The 25761-nt window shown below is 36.9% G+C and overlaps 1 protein-coding gene across 11 annotated transcripts in view; it reads left to right on the top strand.

The window, feature by feature from the left end:
- The first annotated feature begins 443 nt into the window (after nucleotides 1-443).
- DLG1 (discs large MAGUK scaffold protein 1) overlaps nucleotides 444-25761 on the top strand; it is a 311643-nt gene continuing 286325 nt past the window's right edge. For 9 of the 11 annotated variants that reach the window (XM_090278531.1, XM_090278513.1, XM_090278504.1 and 6 more), the window contains exons 1-4: nucleotides 1063-1142; nucleotides 1263-1312; nucleotides 2011-2142; nucleotides 24923-25089. In XM_090278531.1, coding sequence (XP_090134657.1) covers nucleotides 1294-1312; nucleotides 2011-2142; nucleotides 24923-25089 — 318 coding nt within the window. In that variant the 5' untranslated portion in view covers nucleotides 1063-1142; nucleotides 1263-1293. Of the gene's footprint in view, nucleotides 809-1062; nucleotides 1143-1262; nucleotides 1313-2010; nucleotides 2143-24922; nucleotides 25090-25761 lie in introns of those variants that run through there. The other 2 variants (XM_090278549.1, XM_090278460.1) reach the window with 1 other exon arrangement.

Here is a 25761-nt window from a genome sequence, read left to right as displayed (position 1 = left end):
GGGCTAGGGCGAGAAGGAAAGGCGGGTTCTTCCAGGGCCGTCCCGGACCACCTGTAGAGTCTGTGTGTCAACTCCTTTGTCCTCAGACCCCCTTCGGCGGTAGCCCCTTTAAGCTAGAAAGCTCTCTAGGGATGCTCCTGGAATGAGCTTTCCAACTCCCCTGCTCTCTCCGGCCCCCTGCAGCCCCCTCCGGCCCCTCCTTGCCCTCTCCCAGCCCTTCCCCAGCCCCCTCTCCCTCTTTACCCAAAGGTAGCTCTGAGAGCCCGGGTCTGGGCGCAAGCCGCCTCCTCACTTCCCATTGGCTGAGAGCGCCGGGAAAGCGGTCACGTGGGGGTGCGGCAGTCCAGCTTCGGGGCCGCCATCTTGGCGGAAAGTTTGGGGGGAGAGCGGTTGGGGGCGCGGAAAGAGGCGAGGTTCCGGGGGTGGGACGGCCAGGAGGGGAGAGGGCGAGCAGGCTAGCGGGCCACGGCGAGTGAGGAGGCGGCGACCGAGGAGGAGGAAGAGGCAGCGGGGGTGCGACCGCAGAGGGGAGCTCCTCCCCTGTTCCCTCACTCCCCTCAGCTGAGCTCCTGGAGCTCCGGGCGGGGCGCGGGGACGTGGAGCGGGGCAGGGCGCGGGAGTCACCCCGAGTCGGTCTGGGGCGCACTCCAGCTCCGAGCGCACGCCGCTTGCAGGAACTTTGTGGTGGTGCTGCAGGTGTGGGGGCCCGAGGAGGTGTGCATGTGGGGCGCGAGGGCGTCGCGGAGAGCGGCTGCTGTCCTGTCCGGCCCCCGCCGAAGTAGCCCGGAGCCAGCGAGCGAGGAGAAAGGCAAGCAAGAGGAGGGAGCCCCGGCATGGCGGGGTGATCGGCCCAGCTGGTTTTTTCTCTTGGAGAGCTTTGCAGCCGCTGCTGGTTTAGGGACTCAGGGTCGGAGCTCCCCTAGTAGCAGGTGGGGAGTGCGCATACTTAAGCTGGGGGCGAGGTGGCCTTACGTCTAGGCATGCAGTGCCTTTCGGAGAGGGGGGCAGCTTTCGAGGAGAATTTGGAAGCTGACTTCTGTCTTGCTCTTAATTTACAAAGGTATCATCTCTAGGTAGAAGCTTTCTAGATTGGCACTGCTGGGCTTTGAGGCTCTGCCTTTCACTTGGAAAAACTTTGCCAGGTGGGTTTTTCAAATAGGGTTGGGAGTTTTCGATTTGAGGTTTAAGGGGAGAATGCTAGTTTAACCACGATTCTGTTCTCTTCTTTAGTTCTCTTTCCTTTCTGTTTTATATTTTTAAAGGTGTGTGCCCTCTTCCTGGTTCTGGAGAAAAATGCCGGTCCGGAAACAAGGTGAGAATTTGTTTCGGAACTCTCTTGTGGCAGTCCCTTGCTTTTCTGTCTTTCTGTTTTCTGATGGTTGTGATTTAAAAAATGTTTATGTAACTAATGAGACAGTAGAGACCTTGCCCTTACTACTTCGGGAATCTAAGCCTCACACCATTCAGACGAGGTAAACCCCTCTATGTTTTTCAAACTTTTTTCTTTGACATCCGCCTAGTCTCTAGAGAGGCAATTAATTTTCTCCCTTTAAAACGTCTCTTTAAAAACTCTAAATTGGTGTTTTACTATTTCACTTTATCGTTCTTACTAAACTATTTTGTGAGCACCTGTGGGATACTGGTTAAGAACTAGTGTTTTGAAATAGTTAAGATTTGGGTTATAATGATAAACTATAGATAATTTGCTTTTGCACATCAGAAACTATGTTACTAGTACTTTGATGATCAGTGATCTTTGTCTGTGTGTGTGTAGTAGGCTACCAGTACACATTTATTAAAACTCACCTTCCTTCTTTTTCTACTGTGATGTATGTTAAAATTTGGGGGGAATCATTCTAGGAAATAGGAGTGTATGTGAACATAGTAGCATCAATTGACCGGGAAAATTTTGGAAACTGTATAGATGTCTTGCAGAATCATTTGCTGCATAGCTAGTGTGTAATATCTGCTTGTAAATAATTTTAATCAGACTCATATTTTTCTTCTCAGATACCCAGAGAGCATTGCACCTTTTGGAAGAATATCGTTCGAAACTAAGCCAAACTGAAGATAGACAGCTCAGAAGTTCCATAGAACGGGTTATTAACATATTTCAGAGCAACCTCTTTCAGGCTTTAATAGGTGGGAATTAAAACTTTATTTGTGACCATTATGTGTCAGCTAGGCTTAATGCTCCTTTAAATTCATTTATTTTAAGCATGATAGTGTTGCACTTCGTTCTCTTTGAGGCATTTTGTAACTTGAACATCCAGTGAGTTATATGTTTTGATAGGCCAGTATTCTTCCCAAAAATATCTAAGAAAAGCTTTCAGTATGATTATTTCAGTGGTATTTGAAAACATTGTTTCATATCCTAGTATTAACTAATAAAAGAGAGTGTACTTGCAAAAATGTTTCAGGACCTTAAAGGTAACTACTGAATGACTGTTAGCTTTCTGTATTTGACTTGTATTTCTCTGGAGTCCTTAAAATATTTGAAGATTTCTGTTATGTCTAAGAACATTCATTTACCTTAACATAGACCTCTGTATAAACCTGGGATTCAGGAAGTCAGAATTTTAGACCTGGAAAATGATCTTAGAGATGATCTTGTCCAATCTTATTTTGCGGGCAAGAAAATTGGAACAATTTTATTTTTAACTGTAACTTAAATTTGAAGTGGTGCACTGCTTTAAAGGAGAACTAGACAAATAAGAGTCCTGAATTTTATTCCTGACACTGCCATTATTGAATGATGTTATATAAATCATATAACCTTTTCTAGACACTATATTCGCTATAGAATGTGGGTGCAATGGAATAGTGGCTTTTAAGCCCTTTTTTTTTTTTTTTTAAACTAGCTAGATCCTTTTTTAAAACAAAATCTTTATTTTGTAAATAACCCCCAGTATGTAAAACAAGGTGATCTGTCTCTGGCCCTTTGTTCCAGCTACCTCGAAAAGTGTGCAAACCACTGAACTAGAAAATTTGTCCCTCCCAATTCTAAGAATGAAGTTTTTTGTTTTTTTTTTTTATCAGTCATTGACTATGTAACATGTTAAAATAACATGTGGACTTCATTGCAGTATCGTTATTTCCTCAGTGACTTCCAAGTAGATAATGGCCTTACACTTCTATCTGTGGATAGACTAACTTTTGATGTGATTTGAGGACCACCTTCAAGTTAGTGTACTCTGTGAAATAACTTATTGGTAAATTGATGCTTTCTATTAAATTTGTTTTGGAATTAAAGAAGATTTTAGAGACCACTCAATACACCTGAATAATTTTTAAAAATTTAACATAAGCTTTAAAAAAAATATAAGAATAGACAGAACAGTATAATGAACTATTATATATCTGCCACCCATCTTCAAAAATTATCAACATTTTGGTTTTTTTTTTTTTTATTGTTTAAACTGGTGAACATTTTTTACATTTGAATTTCTAAACTGATGTTTATGGTCCAAATAGATGATCAAATTGGGCTCTTCTGAAAAAACAAACAAACAAACAAAACCAAAAAAAGGAAGGGAAAAATAATTTTTAGTTATTTGATTTTCTAAGTCAACATTAAACCTAGAAATGTTTTCTTTAGTTGAGTTACTGTTTAGAAAAAAAACAGTATGACTTTTAAGTCTTCATTTACATATATAGACATAGACATAGATGGATAGGTGCAGTCCTTCTTCTTGTGAAGTCTGCAACTTAACAAAATTAAATGGTTAGTGAAGTAACCAAACTATGCTTAGATTTTTCTATAGATTGGAGGTGGATTTGCTATGTTTGGAGGAATTTTTTTTACATATTCTGCCATGCTTGTGTTGAATGTGTTCATCTGTTCTTGTATATAATGGAATCCTATTAGAGTTAAGTTTTCTATTAAGTTAATATTTGTGAATCTTTGTCCTGCATAATTTTATTGATTGTGAATTTTGATATATAGGTTTACATATATTTTAATGTTTTATGGGATGTAGTATCAGATTTCGGTGTAAGGAAAGTGTTCAATAGTAGATTTTAGGAATTTTGAAATACGTAAATTTAGTAGAGGTTTTTGTGTGTTTATGTCCTGTAATTTAATTGTTGACACTACTAATATGTGCATTCTTTTCTGTTCGCTGTAATTGGGTTAATTAATTAGCCTTCATTACCTTTTTCAGTCTTTGAAAATATTTAAGTCAGTAAGATCTTCTTTTTCCTCTGCACCAGCACCATTGTTTTGAAACAGTGTGATAATGTACTTTACACCTGTAAATCACCCTAATCTAAACCAGAATCCATTGTTTTCATAGTATGTACTGAAAAATCCTGGATTAACTATTTTTCTTTAGTAGTTGGCACTCTGCCCTCTGAGTTGGTACCTATGAACCATTGAATTAAAGGAAACATGGATCTCCTTGTTTGAAAATCATTTGTTGCTTATGTTCTTAACTTTGAGTTTGGAAATCATTTACTTAGGCTATAGTGAATTTTTTAGTTACTTCTTTGGACTTGCAGTCTGCATCAATTATTTGTTTATTGATTCTATGAACTGGTAGTTTGAATTGACTGTTTTCATGTACTTAAAAAAGTTTGTGTGGGATTTTGGTTTTGGTGTTATAGAAATTTTTATTTCTTTTCCTCTCTATAGTTGATAAATAAATTAGGTTTCTGGCACCTTGGGGTTATACAGAGGAACAAGCATGTACCTATTCTATTATATCAATTCTAAGATACCAATTTTTAAATATTTCAAAATCTCTGAATTTGGGGTGCATTTTATACGTGATGTATGTTGGCAGTGATTTTACATTCTTATGGCATATGAAATAATGATAACATCTAATTTATATCCTCAATATCAGTATCCTCAATTCAGTGAAATATGGCTATCATTGTTCTAGCTCTTAGCACAAAGGTTTAAAAATTATTGGAAACAAAAATTTTTGAATTTTTTAGTTTCAGCTGAGTTGTTTCTTTAGAGCTGAATAATTAAAGTTATAGCTAATAAAAATACGAGGTATACATTTGTTTAAAATTTATTCCCAATAAATAATATTTTTGTATAAATGTGAAATAGTCTGCCTAATTTTTAAAAAGTATATTTTTATTTTTTAAGTATATTTTATTTATTATGCTGTTACTGTTGTCCCATTTTTTTCCCCCTTTGCCTCCCTCTTCCCAGTACACCACTTCCTTCCAGCAATCCACCCCCCCCCACACTTGCTTAATGTTCATGAGTCATGCATGTAAGTTTTTTGGCTTTACTCTTTCCTGTATTATTCTTAACATTCCCATCTATTTTGTTCCTACCAATTATGCTTCTTGATTTCTGCACCATTTCCCCTTTTCTCCCTCTATCCTCTCCTAGCTCATACCCCTTCAAATGATCCCCATACCTATGATTTTGTTCTTGTTCTGGTTATTTGCTTAGTTTTTGTTTTCATTTTTTAGATTCAGTTGTTGATAACTGTGAGTTTGTTGTCGTTTTAATAATGTTCATAGTTTTCTTCTTTTTCTTAAATAATTCCCTTTAACATTTCATATAATACTGGCTTGGTGATGATGAACTTTTTTAGTTTTACCTTGTCTGGGGAGCACTTTTTTTTTGCCCTTCCATTCTAAATGATAGCTTTGCTAAATAGAGTAATCTTGGTTGTAGTTCTTTGCCTTTCATCACTTTGAATACTTCTTGCCTTCTTTTGAGAAATCAACTGATAGTCTTATGGGAATTCCTTTGTAGGTAACTCTGCTTTTCTTTTGCTGCTTTTAAAATTCTCTCTTTATCTTCAACCATTGGCATTTTAATTATGATGTGTCTTGGTGTGGTTCTCTTTGGGTCCAACTTGTTTAGGACTCTGTGCTTCCTGGATTTGTATGTCTATTTCCTTCACCAAAATTAGGGAAGTTTTCTTTCATATTTGTTTAAGTAAGTTTTCAATTTCTTGCCCTTTCTCTTCTCCTTCTGGCATCCTTATGATTCCGATGTAGGTACATTTAAAGTTGTCGCAGAGGTTCCTAATCCTCTTTTTGTTTATTTCAGTTCTTGTTTCTTATTTCTGTTCCAGGTGAATATTTATGTCTTCCTTTGTTCCAAATCATTGATTTGAATCCCAGCTTCCTTTTCATCACTGTTGGTTCCCTGTATATTTTTCTTCATTTCACTTTGTATAACCTTCACCTCTTCCTTAATTTTTTGGCTGTACTCAATCATTTCTCTGAGATCCTAATTGCCAGTGTTTTGAACTCTGCATCTGATAGGTTGGCCATCTCCGTTTCATTTAGTTCTTTTTCTGGGATTTTGTTTTGTTCTCTCATTTGGGCCATATTTCTTTGCCTCCTCAATTTGGCAGCCTCCCTGTATTTGTTTCTGTGTATTGGTTCATGCTGCCTTGACTCCCTGTTTTGGTAGTGTGGCCTAATGTAGTAGGCGTCCTGTAGCCTCCAGTGGCACAGCCTCCCCCATCACCCCAGCTGGGTACTTGAGGTGTGCCCTTCGTGTGGACTGAGTACATCCTCCTCTTGTAGTTGAGCCTTGGTTGTTGTTGGCAGATCAGTGGGAGGGATTGACCCAGGCCATGAGCTGTGAGGACTAGCTGTTACCTCTGATCACCAACCTCTGCCCTCTGGAGGATCAGCTCTGCAGGGGTAGGAAGTGATGTTCTGGTGTAATGTAGCTGTCCACTGGTGCACTGACTCTGGGGTTTCCTGGGTGGTGCAGGCCAAGGTCAGCCCCTGCTTGTGTTTTGCCTGGGGCCCCCTGCCTGAGCTATAAAGCAATCGGAGATGGCTGCTACTTGTGCTGGGCTTGGAGGTTCCCAGGTGCAGCCAAGCTGTGAATCTAAGCTGGCTGCTGCTAGTGCCAGGCCTGTCTCACTAAGGCCAGTTGTTGCTTGTTTGATAGGCTTCAGGAAGCTATGAAGCCTGATCCAAGACCAGCCATTCATATGGAAAAGCAGCGTGGGTGGGCCTGTAAATTGAGTGGGGCGGAGTCTCCAGGGATCTCCAAGGCAGGTCAAATAGTGTTAGCCAAGTTGATGAAGTGTCAGATGTGGCATCAGCTTGCTGGCTCTGTAGGGGGAGGTTTCAGAAAAGAGACAATGGCCTCTGCTCACCTTGATGCCAGACACTTCAGCTTCTCCCTGTGTGCCGCTGGTGCCTTTTAAGCTGCCACCCCAGTGCTGGAGCTCAGAGTGAGTCTGAGTAGGTGAGTTCGTGTGTGGCTTCTTTAAGATAATCTGCTTGGGGCTCCAGCAGTTTCTTTCATCTACTCAGTCCCCTTTGGTTTTTGCAGTCAGAAGTTGTGGGGATTTATTCTCTAGGCACTAGACTCTTGGGCTGGGGTCTTGGTGTGGGCCTGGGACTCTGCTCCTGATGTATCTCCTGAGTTTTATCCACCTTACACGGGTGAGGGACCAGCCCGTTCCACTTTTGCACCCCTCGTACCAGTATTGATGAATGTTGTTTCTTTAATTCTGTAGTTGCCAGACTTCTATTCAATTCGATTTCTGACAGTTCTGAGTGATGTTTATTCTATATTTTAGTTGTAATTTTGATGTGATTGTGCAAAGAGGCAAGCCATGTCTGCCTATGCTGCCATCTTGACCGGATCCTCTGCCTAATTTTTTTTAAACCTTACCCAAGAATATGCTTTTTGGAGAGAGAGGAAGGGGGCAGAGAGACACACACACACAGAGATGGAGAATATTGATCAGATGCCTGTCATATGCACCCTAACTGGGGCCCAAACCCCCAAATAGGTATGTGCCCTGACCGGGGATAGAACCTGCAATCTTTTGACGTATGAGACGATGCTCCAACCAACTGAGCCACTCGACCAGGGCAAAGTCTGCCTAATTTCAATTCCTGATTTAGCTGAGAGCAATTTGAAAACTTAATGTATTTGATTTTGTATTCTCATTTTTTAAATACTTTATCTGAAGATTTTGTGAGTAAAATAAACTGGATATGGTTTGATTATAGTCAGAGGAGTCCAAATGTTCAGTTGCAAAGTGGTTTGAGGTCATTTCTAATGCTTACGTTGTCTGTGATTTGAGATGAGCTTTGTAGTCCTCAGTTTCATACCAGTCTAGATCCTTCAGGATACTTATGGGATAAAGGAACTCAGCTGCATTTTTTGTACACAGAAGAAAAACTTGGGCTCAGTATCAGGCTGGCTTTAGAGACTTGAGTAAGTTGTCATATGATTTGTATATTTTGTCTGCAATATATAGCAAGCTTATTTTAATGCAGTGTTTTGTTTTAGTTTTACAGGTATTTCAGAATGAAGATGGATTATGTAATAATCCATTTCTGAGATTTTTTTTTAGCTGCTAGGTCATTTGTTGTTATTCCATTAACTCATAGTTTCATTGATCCTTGTAAACATGATAAAGGACAATTAAGTTAGTTTTACTGGATTTCAAAGTATGTTTTTTTTTTCTGATTAAAAAATAACAAAATTTACTAGCTTAACCATTTTTAAATGTATGGTTCAGTAATGTTACGTATATTCACATTGTTGTGATGAAACAGTTCAGAACTTTTTCATCTTGCAAAACTGAAACTATACCCAATTACAACTATTCTCCCCACCACCACCAAAATCTCCGGTAAAACAACCATTTACTTCCTGTCTGTATGATTTTGACTACTGTAAATACCTCATATGAGGGTAATCATACAGTATTTGTCTTCAAATGACTGGCTTATTTTACTTAGCATAATATTCTTAAGGTTAATCCATGTTGTATGTGACAGGATTACCTTCCTTTTTAAGGCTGAATAATTCTTTGTATGTGTATACCACATTTTTGTTTGTCCATTCATCGACTGATGGACATTTGGGTTGTTTCCACCTGTTGGCTTTGTGAATATTGCTGCTATGAATGTGGATGTGCAGATATCTCAGTGAGGCCTGCTTTCAATTCTTTTGAATATATATGCAGAAGTGGGATTGCAGGATCATATGGTAGTTATGTTTTTAATTTTTTGAGAAGCCATCATACTGTTTTCCATAGCAGCCATCCTAATGGATGTCAGAATGTGACGCTTTTAAATGTGTGTAAAAAGTAATAATGGCTGACATTTATTGTGCACTTTCTATGCGCTAAAACAAGTATCTATTTAGTTATCATCCTATAAGGTATATATTCACCTATGAGATGTTTCTACCATTTTATAGATTAGAAAACTGAGGCACTGAGAAATGACATCTCTTGCCCAAGGATGCTAAATTGTGGAGCCAGAAATTGATCTCAGCTGCTCTCTGAATCCAGAGCCTCTCCTCACTGTCAACTATTACGATATTCTTTATCATCTGTTGAATATTTTAGTGTGATAACACAACTAGAATGTGTAACATAGATGTTAAACATCTATGGGTTTAACCTATAGGATCAAGTGGTATTTTTTGCAAAAACAGTTTTTCCTTTGAAGAACGTTTACAGTGATGGAATTTATGTATTTTGAAGAGTGGATTTAACTTAGTAATCAGAATATGAACTTCCAGCTATAATGGTAAAATGCCAGTTTCTTAAATTTTTTTTGACTTCTTATTGGTCCCAGTGCTGTTTTATTTTAGTCTGTTGCTAACTGTGTGTGTGCATGTTGTATATATGTATGTGGGTAACTTTGCAGACTAGGTTTGAGAAAGGAAAGCATAACGAGATATGGATCGACAATTGGCTAAAACTTCAGGTAATTGGGGGAAATTTTTAATTAATTTTTCAGTTGGTGGTTTGATTGAATTAGATTACTTATTGATAGTTTCGTTCATTACTGCTCTGAAGCAGTGCTTTGATTATGTTGAATCTGGTTGAATTTTCTTTAGAACCTTTTAATCTCAGAACTGTAAAAACATCTTTAAATATTGCTCCCAGTTTAAGCTATTTTATCTATGTAGGGTCATATATTCCCTACTAAGTTTTTCCTTTTCTAATTATTTTTCCAGTACACTATCCAGTCTAGGACCAAGCATTGCATTTAATTGTCATGTCTTTTTTAGTCTCCTTTGATCTGGGCACATTTCCACAGTCTGTCTTACATGACATTGACATTTTTGAAGAATCTAGTTCCCCATCACTCTTATTTATTTATTTTTTATGTATTGTTTCTCATTTTGGGTTGCCTTATATTTGCTCATGATTAGATAGATTCAGGTTATGTATTCTTTGGGGTTTTATACATCCAGAGGTACATGTTTTCTCTCCTTCATTGGTGATGCTGATTTTGATCACCCAAATAAGGTGTTATCTCATTACTATATAGTTAGTTTTTTCTCTCGCATGTGGGGGAACACTTTAACATTATGCCCATACCCTGCTTTTTAGCAAAATTTTCACCTGCAGTTTAGCATTCATTAATGATACTTGTCTGAACCAGTTTTTACTATGTTCAAAATGACAGTTTTGTTACAGTAACACTCCTCTACATTTTCCAATTAACACTTGGCATCTTATTGTAATTAAGAGCCTTCCTCCCCCACCTATTTATTCATCTGTTGATGTATTTATCTATTTTCTTTCAATGGTTGATAATTCATTACTATCATTAACATTTTTGGTGCTCAAATTGTCTCAGATTTATCTAGTGGGAACCCTTGCAAGCTTGCTCTTTTGTCTTTACGACATGGCCCCATCATTTTTTTAAAAGCATTTTCTTTTGTCATAAAAATATGTTCTGGGTTCACTTGCACATGTCCTACCCCAGCCTTGGAATCAGCCATTTCTGAGAAGCTCTGGTTCCCTTAGATATATACATTGTGAATACCCTATGACTGTTAGATAGTATTTAAAGCATTGAAGTAATTTATTTTTGTGCACTAGCTTGACATTTTTCCTGTTTCTAGTGTGTGAAACACAAATTGTAATTCATACTTTTAAGTTTTATATGATACTCGTTTCTCTTTTGGGATCAGAATGGCTATTTTAATGTACCTTGGCTTAGAAGCAGGCAGTGAATCTGTGCTTGAGTAGATTTGACAATTGTATATTTGAGTTAATAAAAACATTGTACTTGCTTTTAGTCAATTAACTGATACAACTTTATTTTCTCTGAAATGGCAGGGTTATGTTTTAGTGTTTATTCAACCTTCTCTCCTACTTGTTCTGTAGGGTGAATATTCTTTTAGAATGTTATCCTCTGCGTATATATATATATACATCTTTATTTTGCAAAGCAAACTCCCAGCACAAGTAAAATAGAATTGCTTCATTCATGGGAAATAATATTTAAAATCAGTGTGTAAAGTGAAAAAGCATATCCGATTAAAATTATCCTTGAAAATCCCTCAGGAATTTAATACTATATCTCATTAGCTGCAATATAGTTGTTTTTTGCTCTAGTGGAAAGATATCATTGTTTCTTCAGTTGAGCAACAGATGTAGTAGGCTTGTGATTAAGTGACCTCTTGTACTACAAGCTCATAATTCTAGAATCACACTCAGCACAGTAAGATGCAGAGATGCTCACATTATGAGAGGCATATGAAAATGGATACTATCTGAAGGAACAATCTTTTCCCTTCTAATTTTTTAGGTGACATTCACTTACTGGGTGATATAATTAGGTAGAATTGTGCCCTTTTTCGGTGGGTGTAGTTAAACTTGCCTAAGTGCATATAGTGTGACCTATCTGTACTATACATGTTAACTATTTTTATACCACAAATTTTATTATTGAATGTCTTTCCATTTCACTAGACTTGAACCATTTTAAATGACTGTGTTTACATTGTACTATATAGTTTTATTAGTGATTTCCTATGAACATTTAGGCATCTAATTTTTTTTGAATTATAAACAATGCATTTGTATATGCCTCTTCTATATTCTTTATTATGTCCTTTGATTAAGTTCTTAGAAATGAATTGCTTGGTAAAATGGGTTGTGTATTTTAATAGGCTTTAAAATTCTTTTAAATTTAATCTTTATTCAGTTTTTTTCCATTACCATTTGTCCCCTTATACCCCTCTCCTCTCAGCAATCACCACACTGTTGTGCATGTCCCTGAGTTGTTTTCCCTTTTTGTGTCATCTCTCCATCCCCTGACCCTCCCCCACACCGGCCCCACTAGCTTTCGTCTTGCTCTCCATCTATGAGTCTGTCCCCATTTTTCTTGTTAGTTCAGTTTGTTCATTAGATTGCACAGTGAGTGAAATCATATGGTATTTGTCTTTCTCTGTTTGGCTTATTTCACTTAGCATAATGTTCTCCAGGTCCATCCATACCGTCACAAAAAGTAAAATTTTCTTCCTTTTTATGGCTGAGAAGCATTCCATTGTCTAAACATTCCATAGTTGTTTTATCCACTAATCTATTGATGGACATGTGGGCTGCTTCCATATCTTGACGATTGTAAATAATGCTACAATAAAGGTAGGGGTGCTTGTTCTTTTGAATTAGTGTTTTAGGTTCCTTTGGATATATTCCCACAAGTGGGATCACTGGGTCTAAGGCAGATCCATTTTTAATTTTTTGAGGTATCTCCACACTGCTTTCCACAGTAACTGCACCAGTCTGCATTCCCCTTTCTCCACATGCTCGCCAGCCCTTGTTTGTTGATTTATTGATGATAGCCATTCTGAAAGGTGTGAGATAATATCTCATTGTGGTTTTAATTTGGATTTCTCTGATGATTAGTGACATTGAACATCTTTTTATATGTCTATTGGCCATATGTATGTCCTCTTTGGAGAAGTATCTATTCAGGTCCTTTGCCCATTTTTAAGTTGGATTGTTTGCTTTTTTGGTGTTGAGTTTTGTAAATACTTTATAATTTTGGATATTAACCCCTCATCAGATGTATGGGTGATTATGTTCTCTCATTCTGTGGGTTGTCTTATTTTGATGATGATAGCCTTTGCTGTTCAAAAGATTTTTAGTTTGATGTACAGTAGTTCCGTTTATTTTTGTTCTTTTGTTTCCCTTGCCTGGGGAGATATAAATCCGATAGAAAATTTCTGCAAGAAATGTTCGATATTTGCAGCTTATGTTTTCTTCTATATTTTTTATGGTTTGGGGTCTAACATTTAAGTCTTTGATCCATTTTGAATTTATTCTTGTGTGTGGTGTAAGAAGGTGATCTAGTTCCATTTTTCTGTACATATCTGTCCAGTTTTCTCACCACCATTTAGTGAAGAAACAGTCTTTATCCCATTGTGTGTGCTTGCTTCCTCTGTTGAATATTGACTATAAAGTTGTTGGTTTATTTCTTGGCTCTGTCCTGTTCCATTGATCTATGTGTCTTTTTATGCCAGTACCATGCTATTTTGATTACTATGGAGCTACAGTATAGTTTGATATTAAGTAGGGTGATTGCTTCAGTTTTGTTCTTTTTCAGGATCACGGTAGCTGTGGGGGGGCCTTTTATGGTTCCATATAAATTTTTGTAATACTTGTTTTAGTTTTCTGAAATATGTCATTGGAATCTTGATAGGATTTGCATTGAATCTATAGATTGCTTTGGGTAGTATGGACATATTAATGGTGTTAATTCTTCCTATCCATGAACACAGTATGTTCTTACACATATTTGTATCTTTTTCAATTTCTTTCTTTGGTGTCTTAAAATATTCTGAGTACAGATCTTTTACATCCTTCGTTAGGTTTATTTCTAGGTATTTTATTCTTTTTGAAGCAATTGTGAATGGGATTGTTTTCTTAATTTCCATGTTAGTTTGTTATTGGATATTAATTTTGTATTCTGCTACTTTGCAGAATTAATTTATCAGTTCTGGTAGTTTCTTGGTGGAATCTCTAGGATTCTCTAAATACAGTATCATGCTATCTGCAAATAAAGACTGTTTTACTACCTACTTTCCAATTTGGATGCCTTTTATCCTTTGTCTGATTGCTGTGGCTAGGACTTCCAGTGCTATGTTGAATAAGAGTGGTGAAAGCAGACATCCCTGTCTTGTTTCTGATCTTAAGGGGAATGCTTTTAGTTTTTGCCCGTTGAGTACGATGCTGGCAGTGGGTTTGTCATATATGGCCTTTATGAAGTTTAGCCTTTGGGTGCCATGCGTAATTGCTAAAATTCATGTGAGAAATGCCAGGCTATTTTGCTGAGAAATGCAGTTTATGAAAAATATCTATAAAAACACTATTATTCATAATAATTTGCTGAAGATTTCACGACATATAGTAAGTACACTCTTCTTTTGTGAGCAGTGTTCTTTGGTGCAATTTATCAAAAAAAATTATTGCATTAAAATTATTTTATTATAATAATTATTTTAAAAAAATAAATTCTTTCCTTCAATATGGCTTTTGAAGTATAATATATGGCATAACATAAAACCTATGATTATAATTTGAAAAAACACATAGCAATATGGATAACAAGAAGTATGCCAAATATTGCATAAATTTTTGGAAAAAAATGAAAACTTGATTAACATACAAAAAAAATGAACACAAACAGCATTCACACTAGAGACACATATCAATAGATATCAACAGTGAAAAACATAAACAAAAATGAAATGCAAAAACGATACAAAAGCAAGAGCTTCCTTACCATGCACACTGCATAGTTTCGACGATTATTTCAAAGATAAATGAAATTAAAAGGACCGTTTAAAATGTAAGTAAATATTATAACAGAATTAATATATCAGTATTTGAACAAGTGTAAAAATTCAAAATTTGGATCAACATGAGAAAAAGTTATATCAGTATATAACCTGAGGTACAAAAAAAGAACAAAACATAAAATACGAATTATTCCAGTGTTATTTACATTTACAGCCATTGAAAAGAGTTGCTGGGAGCGACCCTGGCACTTTTAGGAAAATTTGTCATCATTGCTCCCAGCGACGTTGGCACTCAAAAGGGTTAGGTATGTTCCCTCTAATCCCACTTTGCTGAGAATTTTTTATCATACATGGGTGCTGGATTTTATCAAAAGCTCTTCTTGAATCTATTGATATGATCATGTGGTTATCTTCATTTTGTTTATGTGGTGAATCACATTTTTATTATTTGTTTATTTGTTAATCACATTTATTGATTTGCAAATGTTGTACTAACCTTGCTTCCTGGAATAAATCCCACTTAATCATGGTATATGATCTTTCCGATGCATTGCTGTGTTCGGTTTGCTAAAATTTTGTTGAGGGTTTTAGTGTCTATGTTCATCAGAGATATTGGCCTATAATTTTCATTCTTTGTTGTGTCTTTATCTGCTTTTGGAATTAGGATAATGCTGGCCTCATAAAATGAGCTTGGGAGCCTTCCCTCATCTTGAATTTTTAAAATAGTTTGAGGAGAGGTGTTCTATCATCTCAGAATGTTTGGTAAAATTCACCTGTGAAGCCATCCAGTCCAGGGCTTTTGTTTTTGGCAGTTTTTTTGATTACTGCTTCAATTTCACTAGGTGTAATCTATCTATTCAGATTCTCTGATTCTTCCTGATTTAGTTTTGGAAGAGTGTATGTTTCTAAGAATTTATCCATTTCATCCAGGTTGTCCAGTTTGTTGGCATATGGTTGTTCACAATATATTCTTACAATCCTGTGTATTTCTTTGGTGGCAGTTGTTATTTCTCCTCTTTCATTTCTGATTTTATTTGGGTCCTCTCTTTTTTTTTTCTTGATGAATCTGAATAAAGGTTTGCCAGTCTTGTTTATCTTTCCAACAAACCAGCTCTTGGATTCATAGACCTTTTGTTTTGTTTCTTTTAGATTCTATTTTGTTTATTTCTGCTCTGATCTTTATTATTTCCTTCCTTCTACTCACTTTGGGCTTTGTTGTTCTTTTTCAAATTCCTTTAAGTGTAAAGTTAGATTGTTTAGTTGAGCTTTTTCTTGTTCTTTGAGATAGGCCTGTAATGGTATGAATTTCCCTTCTAGGATTGCTTTCCCAGTGTGCTACTGATTTTGGATTGTTGTGTCCTCATTTTCATTTGTTTCAAGGTTTCTTGATTTCTTCCTTGATCTTGTTGTTGATCGATTCATTGTTTAATTACATGTTATTTAGCTTCCATGTCTTTGTGTGTTTTTCAGTGTTCTTCTTGTGATTGATTTCTAGTTTCATAGCATTGTGGTCAGAGAGGTGCTTGATATGATTTTGATCATCTAAAATTTATTGAGACTTGGTTTGTGTCCTAACATGTGGTCTAACCTAGAAAACATTTCACGTGCCCTTGAAAAGTATGTATATTCTGCTGCTTTGGGGTGAAATGCTCTGAAGATACCAATTAACTCCATTTGATTTAGTGTGTTGTTAAAGGGCGCTATCTCCCTTTTGATTTTCTTGCCTGGAAGATTTATCCATTGAAGTCAGTGGGCTGTTAAAATCCCTGACTATGACTGTATTTCTGTCTCTCTCTCCTTTTATGTCCATCAAGATTTGCTTTATATATTTAGGAGCTCCTATGTTGGGTGAGTAGGTGTTTACTAGGTTTATATCCTCTTGTTGGATTGTTTCCTTATCATTATGTAGTGTCCTTTGTCTCTTACTATAGGCTTGGTTTTAAAGTCTGTTTTGTCAGATATAAATATTGCTACCCCAAAGTGTTTCCAGGACAAAATAAAACTGAAAGAGTTCATTAGATCCAAACCACTGTTATATGAGATGTTAAAGGGACTGGTTTAGAAAAAGGAGGAGCAAAACTATGAACACTAAAATGAAAACTGCATCACAAGAACCAACAACAGAAGCTAGGGAATTGAAACAAAGGCAAACTAAACAGGCAACGAGAGTGGAAAAAGAACTATAGGTATGGGGAGCATATTGGGGGGAGGTCAGCAGGGAGGGGGAAGGGGAAGAGGGAGGGAGATGATATAGGAATTAAGGAGCATGGTAGGAGGGAATGGAATAGACAGAGAGGTTGAGAAGAACTATATGCACAACCAATGGACATGGTCTAAAAGGGGGGGGACAATTGGAGGGAGGGGGGCCACCAGGTGGAGGGGAGAAGAGGGAAGGGAAATTGGGACAAATGTAACATTATAATCAATAAAACACATTAAAAAAAGAAAAAGAAAAAAAAAATTGCTACCCCAGCCTTTTTTTCTTTTCCATTTGCATGAAATATCTTTTTCCATCCCTTTTAGTCTGTGTGTGTCTTTTTGATCTGAGATGGGTCTCTTGGAGGCAGCATATATATATGGGCCTTGTTTTCATATCCATTCTGCTACTCTATATCTTTTGGTTGGAGCATGTAAGCCATTTATATTTAAAGTAATTATTGATGGATATGTATTTATTGTTTTTAAAAATATATATGTTATTTATTATTTTTAGAAAGAGGGAAAGGGAGGAAGAAAGAGAGAGAAACATCAATGTGTGGTTGCCTCTTGCATGCCCCCAGCTAGGGACCTTGCTGGAGACCTGGCCTCCAACCGAGGGATGTGCCCTGACTGGGAATCAAACCAGTGACCCTTTGGTTCGCAGGCCGGCACTCAATCCACTGAGCCACACCAGCCAGGGCTTGATAGATATGTATTTAGTGCCATTTTATTTTTAGACTGTTTTCCTCTATTTTTTTTCTTTCTTTCTCTTTTTTCCTTTTTCTACTTAAAGCAAGCCCTTTAACATTTGTTGCAGTACTATTTTGGTTTTAACAAACTCTTTTAGCTTTCTCTTGTCTGGGAAGTGCCTAATTTTTCTTTGATTTTAAATATATATATATATATATATATATATATATATATATATATATATATATATTTTAGCCCTGGCTGGTTTAGCTCAGTGGATTGAGCGTCGGCCTGCGAGCTAAGTGTCGCTGGTTCGATCTTCCAGTCAGGGTACATCAGAGAAGGAAAACTCTGACTCCAAAAAACCTCCGCTGCCTTGCGGCATACCTCTTCAGGGGAAAGGCTAAGGGAGTAAACCCCGACAGAAAATCTGGAGCCGGAGTCCCTAAGGCGGTTTGATGTTGTGATCAACACCGGCAACTCCTGCGGCGCACCTGAAGCCAAGCTGTATCGACTCCGTCTTTCCCTTGGACCCTTCAGCTGCGAAGAGAGGGGGGGTCTGCTGCATGGGCAACAGCAGACCCTCCATATTACCCTGCCCAGGCTCTGTAGCTTCAGCGTCATCGCAAGATGTCGATTCAACACGGGAGGAGACAGATACCATGTCACTCCCGAGTCGGACTGCACAGCCATTTTCGGCGGTGCAGATAGACTCTTAAGAAGCTACACCATCGTCTCTCGAGACGGACGGCTGCCGACGATATATATATATATAAATAGGCAATATGTGGGAGAATGTCTTAATTTACTACACCTTCAACCATATGGAGTATAATCCATCTTCTTAATGTTTTCTACTCTGATATGTAGAATACAGTAGTCCCTCTCTATATCGCGGTTCACTTATTGCAGCCTCACTGTATCGTGGGGTTTTAAAAAATATTATATTTATTTATTGCAGATTTTTCACTATATCGTGGAATTTTAAAAAATGTTATATTTAATTATTTATTGCAGATTTTTCACTATATCGTGGGATTTTGTGGTACTGTATATGTATGTTGTTAAAGTAACATAGGTTTAAGAGTGTATAATATGTTTAAGAACATAAGTAGTGTTTATAAAAGTGTAGTAAAGGTTAATAAGGGAGTGGTAAAGGTTAATAAGGGACTAAGAATGGTTTATAAGTGTGTGGGAAAGGTTTATAAAGCCTTAAAATATATATAAATACTAAAATAAATATAAGGTTCCTACTTCGCAGATTTTCATCTATTGTGGGGGGGGGTCTAGAATGTAATACCCATGATAAGTGAGGGAATACTGTATATACTTATAGTCATTTTGATGTTTTATTGTGTATTTCTTTGATTAAGGAAATAACCAGTGATGTAAGAATTTTCTTACATTGTTGTTTATTTTAATTTCTTTTATGAATTATTTGTTGACATCATTAGCCCCTCCCATCACTTTTTTATTTAGAGGTATAAAATCTGTTAGAGATTATACCTCTAATTGCCATGCAAGTTGCAATTAGCTTCCCTTGTTTGTCTTTTGTCTTTAAACTTTTATTTAAAAACCACACAGGTATGTTTCTGTCTGGTTAGATTTACCAATTTTGTGTGTGTGTGTGTGTGTGTGTGCGCGCTTTGTTCTCTTGGTGTACCATGCTTAGAAAGGTTTTCCTACCCCAAGATTATTAAAAACATTTACCTGTATTTAAATTGTTTCATGACTTCTGTTTTTAACATTTAAGTCCTTAATACCTTGGAAACTATTTTAAAATAAATTATAATCCTTTTTAGATAATATTGTTACTTATGCTTCCTTAACTTTTAAAAATTATTAGTCTTCAATTTTTTCAGTAGTTTTAGGTTTATAGAAAACTTGAACGGAAAGTATACAGTTCCAGTATCATCATCTTCCCCCTTTCATTTCCCCTATTATTAACATCTTGCATTAGTGTGGTATTTTGTTACAGTTGATAAGCCAGTATTAATGTATTGTTACTGCTTTGGCACATGTGGCTCAGCTGATTGGAGTGTTGTCTTATAACTGAAAGGTTGTGGGGTTTGATTCCTAGGTTGCAGGTTTGATTCCCAGTCCTCGAGCGTATGGGTGGCAACCAGTCGATGCTCCTCTCTCATTGATTTTTCTCTCTCTCCCCAAAGCAATGAAAAAATGTCATATGATGAAGACAAAAAATTAAATTAAAAAAATATATTGTTTTTCACTCAAGTTCATTATTTACATTAGGGTTCATATATTTAAATATGTTTTATTGATTATGCTGTTACAGTTGTCCCAATTTCCCTTCCCTCTGCTCTCCTCCACCCAGTGGCCCCCCTCCCTCCAGTTGTCTCCCCCTTTTAGTCCATGTCCGTTGGTTGTGCATATAGTTCTTCTCAACCTCTTCCTGTATATTCCATTCCCTCCTACTATGCTTCTTAATTCCTGTACCATCTCCCTCCCTCTCCCCCTTCCCCCTCCTTGCTGACCTCCCCCCAATATGTTCTCCATACCTATAGTTCTTTTCCCACTCTCGTTGCCTATTTAGTTTGTCTTTTTTCGATTCCCTAGCTTCTGTTGTTGGTTCTTGTGTTGCAGTTTTCATTTTAATGTTCATAATTTTGATCCTCCTTCTTCTAAACCAGTCCCTTTAACATCTCATATAATAGTGGTTTAGATCTAATGAACTCCTTCAGTTTTATTTTGTCCTTGAAGCATTTTCTCTGCCCTTCTATTCTGACTGACAGGTTCGCTGGATAGAGTATTTATGGTTGTAGGTTTTTCCTTGTCATTACTTTGAATATTTCTTGCCAGTTCCTTCTTGCCTGCAGAGTCTCCCTTGAGAAGTCAGCTGATAGTCTAATTGGGACCCCTTTGTACATGATTCTTTTCTTCTCTCTTGCTGCTTTTAAGGTTCTCTTTTTATCTTTAATTTTTGACAATTTGATTATAATGTGTCTTGGAGTGGTTCTCCCTGGGTCTAGTTTTTCTGGAACTCTCTGTACTTCCTGGACCTGTAAGTCTTATTTCCTTCCCCAAGTTCGGGAAGTTCTGCTTCATTATTTTTTCACATAATTTTTCTATTTCTAGTTCTTCAGCCTCTGGCAATCCTATAATCCAGATGTTCGATCTCTTATAGCTGTCCCAGAGATTTCTGATCCTCTCCTCACTTTCTTTTCTTTTTGTGTCCTCTTTCTTTATTGGTTGACTGTTTGTTCCTTCTCTATGTTCTGGTTTGTTGATTTGATCACTGAATTTTATTTCCTCACCACTTGTATATGTTTTCGTTCTTTTCAGTATGAGTGGCTTTCTTTCCTTTCCTGTCCTGTTCCAAATCTTTTCATTTTGTAAGCCACCTTATACCAATAGCTCTGAACTGGGCCTCTGAAAGGTTTCTTATTAGTTTGCCTGTCAGTTTCTTTATCTGCTGCCTGGTGAGCTGTGTCGCTGGGATTTCAATCGTTGTCTCCTTCATTTTGACAGATTTGTGTTTTACTTTGCTTTCTGGGCAGGCTGTGGGGGGCGGAGACCCATGTCTCGTCACTACCTGGCGACCGGTGGTGATCCGGACCTTTTTCCCTGCCCTGTGGCGCTTTGTGTGGGGGAGGGGGTCCAAGATGGATTCCTGTCGTTATTCTCCGCTGGAAGACCGGGATCCGTCCTCCCGCCCTCTGGGCCTCACCATCCGATGTAATGTGGGGGCTGCCTTTCCCCGCGTTGGGGGCGCAAGCTGCCGGGGCTCGACTGCAGCTGGGATTGCTCCCCTGGCGTTTCGCGCAGTCCCGCCACTATTCCCGAGGCTACTACAGACAGCTCAGCCCGGCCTTTCTGTCCCGATTCTGATTTCGCCCCTCCTGCCGGTCCAGGTGAGCACTGCTGGTTTATAACTTCATACGTTGGGCTTCCATGTAGTTTTATTTTCTGGAATTTCTGGTTATCTTTTGTTTTGGGGTAGTCGTATTCCTTTCTAGTTGTAGAGGGAGACCGAGTGTGTCCGTCTAAGCCTCCATCTTGGCCAGAAGTCCTTGTATTATGTATTGATAAACTTGACATACAGATTTGTTGCTTTGATAAATGTATCCAACATTATAGTATCATACAGAATAGTTTTATTGCCCTAAAATTCTCTCAAGCTCCACCTGTTCATTTCTTTCTCCCGCCCCCAGAATCCTGGAAGCTAATGATCTTTTTATTGTGTCCATAGTTTTGCCTTTTTCAGAATGTCATATAGGTGGAATGTCATAGTATGTGGCCTTTCAGAATGATTTCTTTCACTTAGCAGCATGCATGGTTTCTCCATGTCTTCTCATGGATCGATAGCTCATACCTTTTTTTAGAGGAAGACTGTATTGCCCTGAACAGTGTGGCTCAGTTGGTTGAGCATTGTCCTGCAAAGCGAAAGGTCACTGGCTCAATTCCCAGTCAGGGTACATGCCTGGGTTTCGGGCCAGGTCCCCAGCTGGGGCATGTGTGAGAGGCAGCTGATTGATGATTCTCTCACACATTGATGTTTCTCTCCCTTTCTCTCTCCCTTTCCCTCTCTAAAAGTGAATAAATAAAATCTTTAAAAACATAAAAAAGACTTTAAGAGCAATTTTAGGTTCACAGCAAAATTGAGAGAAAGGTACAGACATTTCCCATGTATTGGGTTGGCCAAAAGGTTGTTATGTTTTTTCCATACGATGGCTCTAGTTGTGCTTAGTTGTCTTTAACTTCATTTGAAACCATTTTGTTAGATTGTATTGTGACAGCTGTCATCAGCATGCATTTTTAAAACATTAAAGTTGGTGACTTTTGTGCAGCCATTTTAATATTGAAAATGGAAGAAAATACGCGATATTTTCAGTGTGTTATGCTTTGTTATTTCAAGAAAGGTAAAAACAACTGAAATGCAAAAAAAAAGGTGTGTTCAGTGAATGGAGAAGACACTGTGACTGATTGAACATGTCAAAATGATTTGCGAAGTTTCTTGGTACTATTGACATTTTGGCCAAATAATTATTTGCTTTGGGGCTGTATTATGCATTGGAAGATGTTTAGCAGCACCCCTGGCTTCTGCCCACTAGAAGCCAATATTGGGAGATAGCTGACATACTCAAAATATCCAAATCAATAAAGTTATTTGTGAAAAGGAAAAATGTCTTTTATTTTACAGAAGAAACATAATGGAATTTTTGGCCCACTCAATACTTCCTACCCCCACATATACATAGCCTCACCATTATCAACATCCCTCATCAGAAGGTACATTTGTGACAGTCTTTAGTTTATATTAGTGTTTAATCTTGGTGTTGTATATTTTACAGGTTTGGACAAATGTAGAATGACACATATATACCAGTATTCTTTCACACAGAAGAGTTTCACTGTACTACTCCTGTTCATCCTTTTTCTACCTCTAACCCTTGACAGTCACTTATCTTTTTTACTGTCTCCATAGTTCCGCCTTTATAGGAATGTCATATAGTTGGAGTTACAAAGCATGTAGCCTCTTCAGGCTGGACTCTTTCACTTAGTAATACTCATTTAAGTTTCCTCTACATCCTTTTATAACTTGATAGGTTGTTTTTTGTTTTGTTTTTTTTTAAGATTGGGTATACCACAGTTTGTTTATCCATTCATCTGTTGAAGTATATCTGGTTGCTTCCAAGTTTTGGCAGTTATGGATGAAGCTGCTACAAACATCTGTGTATGGATTTTTGTGTGGATATTTTAAGTTTTCAACTCATTTGGGTAAATACCAAGGAGTACAATTGGTGGATTGTTTGGTAAGAGTATGTATGTTTAGCTTTGTAACAAGCCACCTGTCTTCCAAAATGCATGTGCCATTTTGCATTTTTGCTAGCAATGAAGGAGAGTTCCTGTTGCTCCATCTCCTTGTCAGTATTTGGTGGTGTCGGTGTTCTGTATTTTTGCCATGCTAATAGGTGTATGGTGGTATCTCATTATTTTACCGTGCATTTCCCTGATGACATGTTAAGCATTCTTTTATGTACTTATTTGCCATCTGTATATCTTTTGTTGAGGTGTCTGGTAAGGTCTTAATATTTTTTCCATTAAATCTGTATTATTTTATGATAGATTAAAGATGTTGCCTGTATTATGTTAAATTATTACACATTCTTTAGTTTGTGCTTAGACTTCATACTCTGATCCTGAGTTAGTACTGCCTTATTTCTTTAGTTTGAGAATGTTTCATGGTTTATTAAGTTTCTCTGTTCAGGGTAATGTCAGTTGTAACTTATCACTGGAAAACTTTCCTTAGCCCCCTTGGAGGATATTTCTGGACTTCTGGACTTCCCTTTTTCCTAGTGTTTGCAAACTTTAAATTCTAGCAAGAAAGTAACAAAGGTGAATGAAAACTTTTACTTCAAAATAAATTTTACTTAGAATTGGAGACTTGAGAGATTTAAAAAAGTGTTTTTTTTTTTTTTTTTTTTTTTTGTAATAGGAACAATTCTCCTCTCTTCATAGGACTGATTGCTTGTGTTCAAGTTTAATTTTTGAACATTTTTTTCTGTTTTAGCTTTGTGACTATAATTTAGATCTTTGTTCAAGAACTGCACTTTTGGGAAAGATAAAACTGGTCCAGTAGGCTCAACAAAATTAATGTTTTCAGTTTTGTCAACTAAAGGGTAGTTTTTCTCCAATACATGTTTTAGCATTTCTGCATTTTCTTGTTTTCTCCTCATGCTAGCTTTACTGCATCATTTTCAAAGGAAATACTTTTTTTTCAGAGTAGTAAATAAAAATATAATCAGTTATTTTAATTATATATCTGGGTAAGCTATATGGATTTTCAGATGAGTATGAAATTATGCTTGTCTGTTAAATGGGAATTTGACTACACATTTATTCTGCCATTTTCTTTACATTTTCATATTTAGTATTTAAGTTTAGAGTAAATGTTTATTGAAGATCTCTGTCATTTTACACTGGTTAGTAAATTTGGCAATTCCTGATAAAATAGTATTAAGAAATGTAACTATTAAAATGCTATTTTGCTCTAGTTAGCTTTTATAGTATATGTATTTTGATATAATTATGAGTAGCCCTTATTGACATTGGATATTGAAACATGTAAAATGACTTGTATAAGCCAGACTTGCAAAATTTACAATAATATTAGCTGCTTTCTATTAGGAGCTTATTATATGCCATGTATTACACTCAGTCCTTGTAACAATTCATAACAATAAGAAGCATGTTATCAGAGGTTAAGTAACTTGCCTAAACATGTAACCAGTTGGTGAAGGAGTAGGGATTTGAACTTAGCACTGACTTTGCATTGTAAAAAGCCTTTGACTTTTAAACTGTGCCCTGTGGGTTCTGATATGCTTGTGATGTAATAAAATTAGAAAATATTTTTACTGTGTAAATATAAGATTGGACTTATTTTACTAATCTAGAATTAAAATTTTTGCTTTTGGGTTATGTTGTTTTAGCTATGCACAGTATAATTAGAAAATACAAACATTTTTTCATTTTTTTTTCTTTCCTCTTTTCTAGATATTCAAGAATTTTATGAAGTGACCTTACTGGATAATCCAAAATGTATAGATCATTCAAACCAGTCTGAACCAATACAGCCTGTGAATACTTGGGAAATTTCCAGCCTTCCAAGCACTACTGTGACTTCAGAAACACTGCCAAGCAGCCTTAGCCCTAGTGTAGAGGTGAGATAAAAATATTTCTCCTTAAGCTGTTTTTCAGTGATCACTTTATTGGGGCCACTGTTTTTTTCATTTTATTAAAATGGATGTTTTGTGGAAATATAATTTATAATGGAATAAAGAGGATGGGATTCAAAGCATTTTTGAATAGAAAAGCTCGCAGTCTCTGTTACCTGTCTTAAAATGTCGTGAATGGTTTGAGGTCTGAAATACTTGCGTTATAATTAAAAGTACTTTGCATAATGGATCTCAGTGACACTCCATCTATGTGATAATTAGATAGAAACTGTACTTGAAAAAAGGTTTTTGCTCTGGTAGTCTTTCTTAGAAATTGAATAGGTTTTGCTAGTGCTGAGCAGTTTACTTTCTACATTTATCCTAAGGATTTTGTTTATTGGCCTGAAGGATTTCATTATTAAAACTCACTAGAGACTGATCAATAAAGCTCAAGGTCAGCATTGGTTTCTATATTTTTCTATAATTAAAATTATTTTTTGAGTTTTCATAACCATTTTCATAATGTTCTTTTTTGTTACATACTATTGCTGGTAGAGTTAGAGAAGACAATAGAGGTATGAAGCATTTTGTAATGAAGATTCTGTCTGAGAAACATTAGTCATTTGAAGGTGGTTGTCTGACCGAATGTGATTCTAGTCCCTTCTAGTTAGTACTGCA

This window comes from Furipterus horrens, unplaced genomic scaffold (assembly GCF_987537825.1).
Source record: "Furipterus horrens unplaced genomic scaffold, mFurHor1.1.pri manual_scaffold_1, whole genome shotgun sequence".
Classification (NCBI taxonomy): Eukaryota; Metazoa; Chordata; class Mammalia; order Chiroptera; family Furipteridae; genus Furipterus; species Furipterus horrens.
This window is presented reverse-complemented; position numbering and strand designations above follow the sequence as displayed.